We start from the raw sequence: 10,255 nt of genomic DNA on the forward strand, positions 1-10,255 counted from the left end.
GAAAAAGACAAATCAATGCCCATCCTAGCACAAAAGGATCGCCAAAACCTTGAAACAAACTGTGAACCTCTGTCAGAAACGATGTTCTCCGGGATACCATGTAAACGAACCACATGCTGGAAAAATAATGGCACCAAATCAGAGGAGGAAGGCAATTTAGACAAAGGTACCAAATGGACCATCTTAGAAAAGCGATCACAAACCACCCAAATGACCGACATCTTTTGAGAGACGGGGAGATCCGAAATAAAATCCATAGAAATATGCATCCAGGGCCTCTTCGGGACCGGCAAGGGCAAAAGCAACCCACTGGCACGAGAACAGCAGGGCTTAGCTCGAGCACAAGTCCCACAGGACTGCACAAAAGAACGCACATCCCACGACAAAGACGGCCACCAGAAGGATCTAGCCACCAAATCTCTGGTACCAAAGATTCCAGGATGCCCAGCCAACACTGAACAATGAATCTCAGAGATAACTCTACTAGTCCATCTATCAGGGACAAACCGTTTCTCCGCTGGGCAACGGTCAGGTCTATCAGCCTGAAATTTTTGCAGCACCCGCCGCAAATCAGGGGAGATGGCAGACAAAATTACCCCCTCTTTGAGAATACCCGCCGGCTCAGGAACACCCGGAGAGTCAGGCATAAAACTCCTTGACAGGGCATCAGCCTTCACATTCTTAGAGCCCGGAAGGTACGAAACCACAAAATCAAAGTGGGAGAAAAATAATGACCATCGAGCCTGTCTCGGATTCAACCGTTTGGCAGACTCAAGATAAGTCAAATTCTTGTGATCTGTCAAGACCACCACGCGATGCTTGGCTCCTTCCAGCCAATGACTCCACTCCTCGAATGCCCACTTCATGGCCAACAATTCACGATTACCAACATCATAGTTACGCTCAGCAGGCGAAAACTTTCTAGAAAAGAAAGCACATGGCTTCATCACCGAGCCCTCAGAACTTCTTTGCGACAAAACAGCCCCTGCTCCAATCTCAGAAGCATCAACCTCAACCTGAAATGGAAGCGAAACATCTGGCTGGCACAACACAGGGGCAGAAGAAAAACGACGCTTCAACTCCTGAAAAGCCTCTACAGCCGCAGAAGACCAATTGACCACATCAGCACCCTTCTTGGTCAAATCAGTCAACGGTTTAGCAACAGTAGAAAAATTAGCAAAGCCCAGGAACTTTTGCAGGCTCTTCACAGATGTCGGCTGAGTCCAATCGTAAATGGCCTGGACTTTAACAGGGTCCATCTCGATAGTAGAAGGGGAAAAAATGAACCCCAAAAATGAAACCTTCTGAACTCCAAAGAGACACTTTGACCCCTTCACAAACAAGGAATTCGCACGAAGGACCTGGAACACCATTCTGACCCGCTTCACATGAGACTCCCAATCATCCGAAAAGACCAAAATATCATCCAAATACACAATCAGGAATTTATCCAGGTACTCTCGGAAGATGTCATGCATAAAGGACTGAAATACTGATGGAGCATTGGAAAGCCCGAATGGCATAACCAGGTACTCAAAATGGCCCTCGGGCGTATTAAATGCTGTTTTCCATTCATCGCCTTGTTTAATACGCACAAGATTATACGCCCCTCGAAGATCTATCTTGGTGAACCAACTAGCCCCTTTAATACGAGCAAACAAATCAGACAGCAACGGCAAAGGATACTGAAATTTGACTGTAATTTTATTAAGAAGGCGGTAATCAATACAAGGTCTCAAAGAACCATCCTTCTTGGCCACAAAAAAGAACCCTGCTCCTAACGGTGATGACGACGGGCGAATATGGCCTTTCTCCAAGGATTCATTTATATAACTCCGCATAGCGGCGTGTTCTGGCACAGATAAATTGAACAATCGGCCCTTAGGAAACTTACTACCAGGAATCAAATTAATTGCACAATCGCAATCCCTATGAGGAGGTAGGGCACTGGCTTTGGGCTCATCAAATACATCCCAATAATCCGACAAAAACTCTGGAACTTCAGAAGGAGTGGAAGACGAAATAGACAAAAATGGAACATCACCATGTACCCCCTGGCAACCCTAGCTGGACACAGACATAGATTTCCAGTCCAATACTGGATTATGAACCTGTAGCCATGGCAACCCCAAAACGACCACATCATGCAGATTATGCAACACCAGAAAGCGGATATCCTCCTGATGTGCAGGAGCCATGCACATGGTCAATTGGGTCCAGTACTGAGGCTTATTCTTGGCCAAAGGCGTAGCATCAATTCCTCTCAAAGGAATAGGATACTGCAAGGGCTCCAAGAAACAACCACAGCGCCTAGCATACTCCAAGTCCATCAAATTCAGGGCAGCGCCTGAATCCACAAATGCCATAACAGAATAGGATGACAAAGAGCAAATCAAAGTAACAGACAATAGAAATTTAGACTGTACCGTACCAATGGTGGCAGACCTAGCGAACCGCTTAGTGCGCTTAGGACAATCGGAGATAGCATGAGTGGAATCACCACAGTAAAAACATAGCCCATTCCGATGTCTGTGTTCTTGCCGTTCAGCTCTGGTCAAAGTCCTATCACATTGCATAGGCTCAGGCCCATGCTCAGATAGTACCGCCAAATGGTGCACAGCTTTACGCTCACGCAAGCGTCGATCGATCTGAATGGCCAAGGACATAGACTCATTCAGACCAGCAGGCATGGGAAACCCCACCATGACATCCTTAAGGGCTTCAGAGAGACCCTTTCTGAAGATTGCTGCCAGGGCACATTCATTCCACTGAGTGAGCACAGACCACTTTCTAAACTTCTGACAATATATCTCCGCTTCATCCTGACCCTGACACAGAGCCAGCAAGATTTTCTCTGCCTGATCCACTGAATTAGGTTCGTCATAAAGCAATCCAAGCGCCAGGAAAAACGCATCAACATCACGCAATGCCGGATCTCCTGGCGCAAGGGAAAATGCCCAGTCTTGAGGGTCACCACGTAACAAAGAAATAATGATCTTTACTTGTTGAACAGGGTCACCTGAGGAGCGAGGTTTCAAGGCAAGAAACAATTTACAATTATTTTTGAAATTCAAGAACTTAGATCTATCACCAAAAAACAAATCAGGAATTGGAATCCTAGGCTCTGACATCGGATTCTGAACCACAAAATCTTGAATGTTTTGTATCCTTGTAGTGAGATTATCCATCCAAGAGGACAGACCTTGAATGTCCATGTTTACACCAGTGTCCTGAACCACCCAGAGGTAAAGGGGAAAATAGAGACAAAACACACTGCAAAGAAAAAAAAATGGTCTCAGAACTTTTCTTATCCCTCTATTGAGATGCATTAGTACTTTGAGCCACCTGTAATGTTATGACCTGGTGGTCAGGACAATAATGGACCTGGTGGTTAAGAGCACACGGAATGACCTGATAGTTACTGATAATAAGGACGAGCTCTAGGACGTGGGAACTCTGCTGACCGCAATCCCTAAACCTATCAAACACACTAGAAATAGCCGTGGATTGCGCCTAACGCTCCCTATGCCACTCGGCACAGCCTAAGAAACTAGCTAGCCCTGAAGATAGAAAAATAAAGCCTACCTTGCCTCAGAGAAATTCCCCAAAGGAAAAGGCAGCACCCCACATATAATGACTGTGAGTAAAGATGAAAATACAAACACAGAGATGAAATAGATTTAGCAAAGTGAGGCCCGACTTACTGAACAGACCGAGGATAGGAAAGGTTACTTTGCGGTCAGCACAAAAACCTACAAAAAGACCACGCAGAGGGCGCAAAAAGACCCTCCGCACCGACTCACGGTGCGGAGGCGCTCCCTCTGCGTCCCAGAGCTTCCAGCAAGCAAGACAACAAATTAAATAGCAAGCTGGACAGAAAAATAGCAAACCAAAGAAATACAAGCTGGAACTTAGCTTCTGATGGGAAGACAGGTCACAAGAATGATCCAGGAGTGAACTAGACCAATACTGGAACATTGACAGGTGGCATGGAGCAAAGATCTAAGTGGAGTTAAATAGAGCAGCAGCTAACGAATTAACCTCATCACCTGTGAAACTCAGAAACACCCACCAGAGGAAGTCCATGGACAGAACCAGCCGAAGTACCATTCATGACCACAGGAGGGAACCCGACAACAGAATTCACAACAGAGCTCCCACATCCCAGAGCTCGTCCTGTATGAGGTTTAACTATCAGGTCATTCCGGGTGCTCCTAACCACCAGGTCATAACACTGCCCCATCTGTGTCCAGCACTCTGCCCCATCTGTTTCCAATCCTGCCCCATCTGTGTCCAGCACTCTGCCCCATCTGTTTCTAATCCTGCCATATCTGTGTCCAGCACTCTGCCCCATCTGTTTCCAATCCTGCCCCATCTGTGTCCAGCACTCTGCCCCATCTGTTTCCAATCCTGCCCCATCTGTGTCCAGCACTCTGCCCCATCTGTGTCCAGCCCTCTGCCCCATCTGTGTCCAATCCTGCCCCATCTGTGTCCAGCACTCTGCCCCATCTGTTTCCAGCACTCTGCCCCATCTGTTTCCAGCACTCTGCCCCATCTGTTTCCAATCCTGCCCCATCTGTTTCCAATCCTGCCCCATCTGTGTCCAGCACTCTGCCCCATCTGTTTCCAATCCTGCCCCATCTGTGTCCAGCACTCTGCCCCATCTGTTTCCAATCCTGCCCCATCTGTGTCCAGCACTCTGCCTCATCTGTTTCCAATCCTGCTCCATCTGTGTCCAGCACTCTGCCCCATCTGTGTCCAGCACTCTGCCCCATCTGTGTCCAGCACTCTGCCCCATCTGTTTCTAATCCTGCCCCATCTGTGTCCAGCACTCTGCCCCATCTGTTTCCAATCCTGCCCCATCTGTGTCCAGCACTCTGCCCCATCTGTTTCCAATCCTGCCCCATCTGTGTCCAGCACTCTGCCCCATCTGTTTCCAATCCTGCCCCATCTGTGTCCAGCATTCTGCCCCATCTGTTTCCAATCCTGCCCCATCTGTGTCCAGCACTCTGCCCCATCTGTGTCCAGCACTCTGCCCCATCTGTGTCCAGCACTCTGCCCCATCTGTTTCTAATCCTGCCCCATCTGTGTCCAGCACTCTGCCCCATCTGTTTCCAATCCTGCCCCATCTGTGTCCAGCACTCTGCCCCATCTGTTTCCAATCCTGCCCCATCTGTGTCCAGCACTCTGCCCCATCTGTTTCCAATCCTGCCCCATCTGTGTTCAGCACTCTGTCCCATCTGTGTCCAATCCTGCCCCATATGTGTCCAGCACTCTGCCCCATCTGTGTCCAGCACTCTGCCACATCTGTGTCCAATCCTGCCCCATCTGTGTCCAGCACTCTGCCCCATCTGTTTCCAATCCTGCCCCATCTGTGTCCAGCACTCTGCCCCATCTGTGTCAAGCACTCTGCCCCATCTGTGTTCAATCCTGCCCCATCTGTGTCCAGCACTCTTCCCCATCTGTTTCCAGCACTCTGCCCCATCTGTTTCCAGCACTCTGCCCCATCTGTTTCCAATCCTGCCCCATCTGTGTCCAGCACTCTGCCCCATCTGTTTACAATCCTGCCCCATCTGTGTCCAGCACTCTTCCCCATCTGTTTCCAATCCTGCCCCATCTATGTCCAGCACTCTGCCCCATCTGTTTCCAATCCTGTCCCATCTGTGTCCAGCACTCTGCCCCATCTGTTTCCAATCCTGCCCCATCTGTGTCCAGCACTCTGCCCCATCTGTTTCAAATCCTGCCCCATCTGTGTCCAGCACTCTGCCCCATCTGTTTCCAATCCTGCCCCACCTGTGTCCAGCACTCTGCCCCATCTGTTTCCAATCCTGCCCCATCTGTGTCCAGCACTCTACCCCATCTGTTTCCAATCCTGCCCCATCTGTGTCCAGCACTCTGCCCCATCTGTTTCCAATCCTGCCCCATCTGTGTCCAGCACTCTACCCCATCTGTTTCCAATCCTGCCCCATCTGTGTCCAGCACTCTGCCCCATCTGTTTCCAATCCTGCCCCATCTGTGTCCAGCACTCTGCCCCATCTGTTTCCAATCCTGCCCCATCTGTGTCCAGCACTCTGCCCCATCTGTGTCCAATCCTGCCCCATCTGTGTCCAGCACTCTGCCCCATCTGTGTCCAGCACTCTGCCCCATCTGTGTCCAATCCTGCCCCATCTGTTTCCAGCACTCTGCCCCATCTGTGTCCAGCACTCTGCCCCATCTGTTTCTAATCCTGCCCCATCTGTGTCCAGCACTCTGCCCCATCTGTTTCCAATCCTGCCCCACCTGTGTCCAGCACTCTGCCCCATCTGTTTCCAATCCTGCCCCATCTGTGTCCAGCACTCTACCCCATCTGTTTCCAATCCTGCCCCATCTGTGTCCAGCACTCTGCCCCATCTGTTTCCAATCCTGCCCCATCTGTGTCCAGCACTCTTCCCCTTCTGTTTCCAATCCTGCCCCATCTGTGTCCAGCACTCTGCCCCATCTGTTTCTAATCCTGCCCCATCTGTGTCCAGCACTCTGCCCCATCTGTTTCCAATCCTGCCCCATCTGTGTCCAGCACTCTGCCCCATCTGTTTCCAATCCTGCCCCATCTGTGTCCAGCACTCTGCCCCATCTGTGTCCAGCATTCTGCCCCATCTGTGTCCAATCCTGCCCCATCTGTGTCCAGCACTCTGCCCCATCTGTTTCCAGCACTCTGCCCCATCTGTTTCCAGCACTCTGCCCCATCTGTTTCCAATCCTGCCCCATCTGTGTCCAGCACTCTGCCCCACCTGTTTCCAATCCTGCCCCATCTGTGTCCAGCACTCTGCCCCATCTGTGTCCAGCACTCTGCCCCATCTGTGTCCAGCACTCTGCCCCATCTGTGTCCAGCACTCTGCCCCATCTGTGTCCAGCACTCTGCCCCATCTGTTTCCAGCACTCTGCCCGCGCCCGCACGTCAATAGCTTTAAACAGCTGCAGCGTCGGCACTAAGGGCCTGGTTAGCCTGCGGCTGTCAGTAGGGGCCCGGTGAGCAGATGAGACAGGGCCCCCTCTGCCCACCGGGCCCCATACGCCAGTCACGGCCGTCATGCCCTTATGGCGGCCCTGGGTCTGATGAAACAAAGTAGAACTGTTGGTAGAAATAAAACTCATCGTGTTTGGAGGAGATAGAATGCTGAGTTGCATCCAAAGAACACCATACCGACTGTGAAGCATGGGGGTGGCAACATCATGCTTTGGGGCTGTTTCTCTGCAAAGGGACGACTAATCCGTGTACATGAAAAAATGATTGGGGCCATGTATCGTGAAATTTTAAGTGCAAACCTCCTTCCATCAGCAAGGGCATTGAAGATGAAACGTGGATGGGTTTTCCAGCATGATAATTATCTTAAGCACACGACCAGGGCAACGAAGGAGTGGCTTCATAAGAAGCATATGAAGGTCCTTGAGTGGCCTAGCCAGTCTCCAGATCTCAACTTCATAGAAAACCTTCCGAGGGAGTTGAACGTCCGTGTTGCCCAGTGACAGGCCCAAAACTTCAATGCTCTAGAGGAGATCTGCATGGAGGAATGGGCCAACATACCATAAACAGTGTATGCCAACCTTGTGAAAACTTACAGAAAACATTTGACCTCTGTCACTGCCAACAAAGGACGTATAACACAATACTGAGATGAACTTTTGTTAATGACCAAATACTTATTTTCCACCATAATTTGCAAAAAAAAATTGCCAAATCAGACAAGGTGATTTTCTGGATTTGTTTTTTAAATTTTGGCTCTCATAGTTGTGGTCTACCTATGATGTCAATTACAGGCCTCTTTCATCTTTTGAAGTGTGAGAACTTGCACAATTGGTGGCTGACTAAATACTTTTTTCCCAACTATATGTTTGTACCTAGCAATTACTATGCAGGGAGGAAGGAAGTGAGGAGAGTACCTTATCGCTACACAAGCCAGAGATCACTGGAGCAGAAGTCGCAGTGACTCGCCAACTCCTGCACAATGAAGACATTGGCCATAGAAGGGCAGAAAAGGTCCCCATAACCGCACGAGTGCAAGGCGCAGGTGTGGGATTCTGGCGCCATAACTGCACGTCACATGGCACTGTGACGTGCATGGGAGGGGGTGGTATGATAATGAAGACGAGAGGCAGAGTTTTCTTCTATGAACAACACGCCCCAGAGCCTGGAAGAAATCATTAACATGAAAGATTAAAACTCTATTTCTCAACAACTAGTCCGCCATAAGGCATACAGGTAAGATTATTTTAAGCATTCTATTACCTGTATGCCCATAGTAATAGCTTAAAAGCATCCCAGACGGTGACAGATTCCCTTTAACTCCTCTCCTGGCACATTTTCAACCAGGATCTGGGCAGGCACTAGTGGCTGAGCTCCATATAAAGCAGAAGTCCATTATGTAAGATAAAAGCTGTTATTGCAGGAAAGTGACAGCAGATAGAAAAAGCAAGTAAATTGAAAACTTTCTTATTTCCATACTCTCTAGTTAAAGTAATTTAATGACTGAGAATGTGCCTTTATTTATAATAGTTCATAGTTAGTGAATGACCACTGTATATAATCCTGATACTTCATATATAGACATCATATACTGTATGCACATTTCAGTATGACTAGTTTAATTTTTTTTTTTTGCTTCCTGTATTCTGTAAATTCTTGCCACACAAAGATAGCCTATGGTTTGCACTACACTATAGCAATTGAAATGAATGCCTGTGGCTAAAACAGATGACTGCATGTTGTGGTTAAGATTGCAGAAGACACATTTCCTGAGATTGAGTCTGTGTGGTTTAGAATAGTTTGTCAGATCATTGGTGTCATAACTGACGTGAAAACATTGGATTATGTGACTGCTGAAGATTGAATTTACAAGAGTAACACCCAATATGAAAACTTCTGCTAGGAATTGCTCATTAGAAATAGGAATATACTGTGGTTTAAAACGAGTATGATTTTTTCTACATCACAAATACGTCATTTAAATCTGTCTTTATTCTCTGAATTATCACCTTGCTCGCTAACTATTCATGACATTTATGACAAAGAAGTCTTGGCGTGCATTTCAGCAATGCTGTGATTAGACCATGTCATTGTGGGTCTGGGCTAAAAAAGAACAAAATACATAATTGAAATGCAGATTGTGGACCACAATGTTGAATATTAGTGATCAACCTCACTACTGTTCTCAAAGCACATATGCATAGTGTTTTGGTGTCGCGTACATTGTATTTACTTCTATACTTTTGTACACATCTAATATATAAAGCTGAACATGTGTGTGTATGTGTGTATGTATGTATGTATGTATGTGTGTATGTTCGGGATTGGCATCTGCACCGTCGCAGCTACAGCCACAATATTTTGAACAGTCACACGCCTGGACCACGAGAGCGTCATAGGCTATGTTGTGAGGCAAAATTTTAACCCCGCGCGTTCCAATTCACCAAACAATTTTGCCCCTCCAAAAAAAGAAGAAAAAAAGTAGTTAGCACTCACCAAGCCCATTGCTGTAAAAGTCTTAATTAGGACATGGACAGGGAGAACATGATGGTCCAGGGATGACAGCTGTTTCGCGCTACATGCGCTTCCACAGATCCCGATACCGAATTTTGCCCCTATCTACATAATGGGGAAAAAGTGAAAGGAAAAGTGTTGGAGGCAAATTGACAGCCAGGAGGAGATGGCATACAGGTATATACTATATACAGGGGAGATGAAGTACAGCTATATATTACATACAGGAGGAGATGACATACAGGTATATACTATATACAGGGGAGATGACTTACAGGTATATCTAATGTATAAAGCTGAATGTGTGTGTGTGTGTGTGTATGCAGCGCCCCAGAGACCTGGTCGTTGCAGTATGACGCTCTGCCACTAAGGGGAGTGATGGTACGTCTGATGGCACTAAAGGAGTTCTCCTGACCAGGTATCACCAGAACACATTACACTTCACACTCCGGCCACTAGGGGGAGAAAAAGGCTTTATTTATTGGGCCACTCCTCACACTGGTAAAACTAGGGGTTGGGGAGGAAGTTAGTCAGAAGCTGACTGGGTTGGATTCAGGCAACATCCCGTGGCAGGGGGTGTTGCAGGGAGAAGACACAGGGGGGTCCCTGTCAGGCGCGGGAACCTGGCAGGTGCCTAGCGAACAGAACAGAACATAACGGAACCACGCCTGCACTACTTTGCGGCAGTATCCTAAGAAAGAGACGCGAAGGGAAGGATATTGTGGAACAGTGTAAACGAGA

General features: G+C 48.0%; 1 protein-coding gene across 1 annotated transcript in view; it reads right to left on the reverse strand.

The window, feature by feature from the left end:
• The window catches only part of ROCK1 (Rho associated coiled-coil containing protein kinase 1), a 251,358-nt gene extending 241,838 nt beyond the window's left edge, over positions 1–9,520 (reverse strand). Inside the window, exon 1 of the mRNA XM_069731169.1 lies at positions 9,497–9,520. Within this exon, the coding sequence (XP_069587270.1) occupies positions 9,497–9,505 (9 nt within the window). The 5' untranslated portion in view covers positions 9,506–9,520. The remainder of the gene's footprint in view (positions 1–9,496) is intronic.
• Between the last annotated feature and the right edge of the window lie 735 nt (positions 9,521–10,255).

This window comes from Ranitomeya imitator, chromosome 6, assembly GCF_032444005.1.
Source record: "Ranitomeya imitator isolate aRanImi1 chromosome 6, aRanImi1.pri, whole genome shotgun sequence".
Lineage (NCBI taxonomy): Eukaryota > Metazoa > Chordata > Amphibia > Anura > Dendrobatidae > Ranitomeya > Ranitomeya imitator.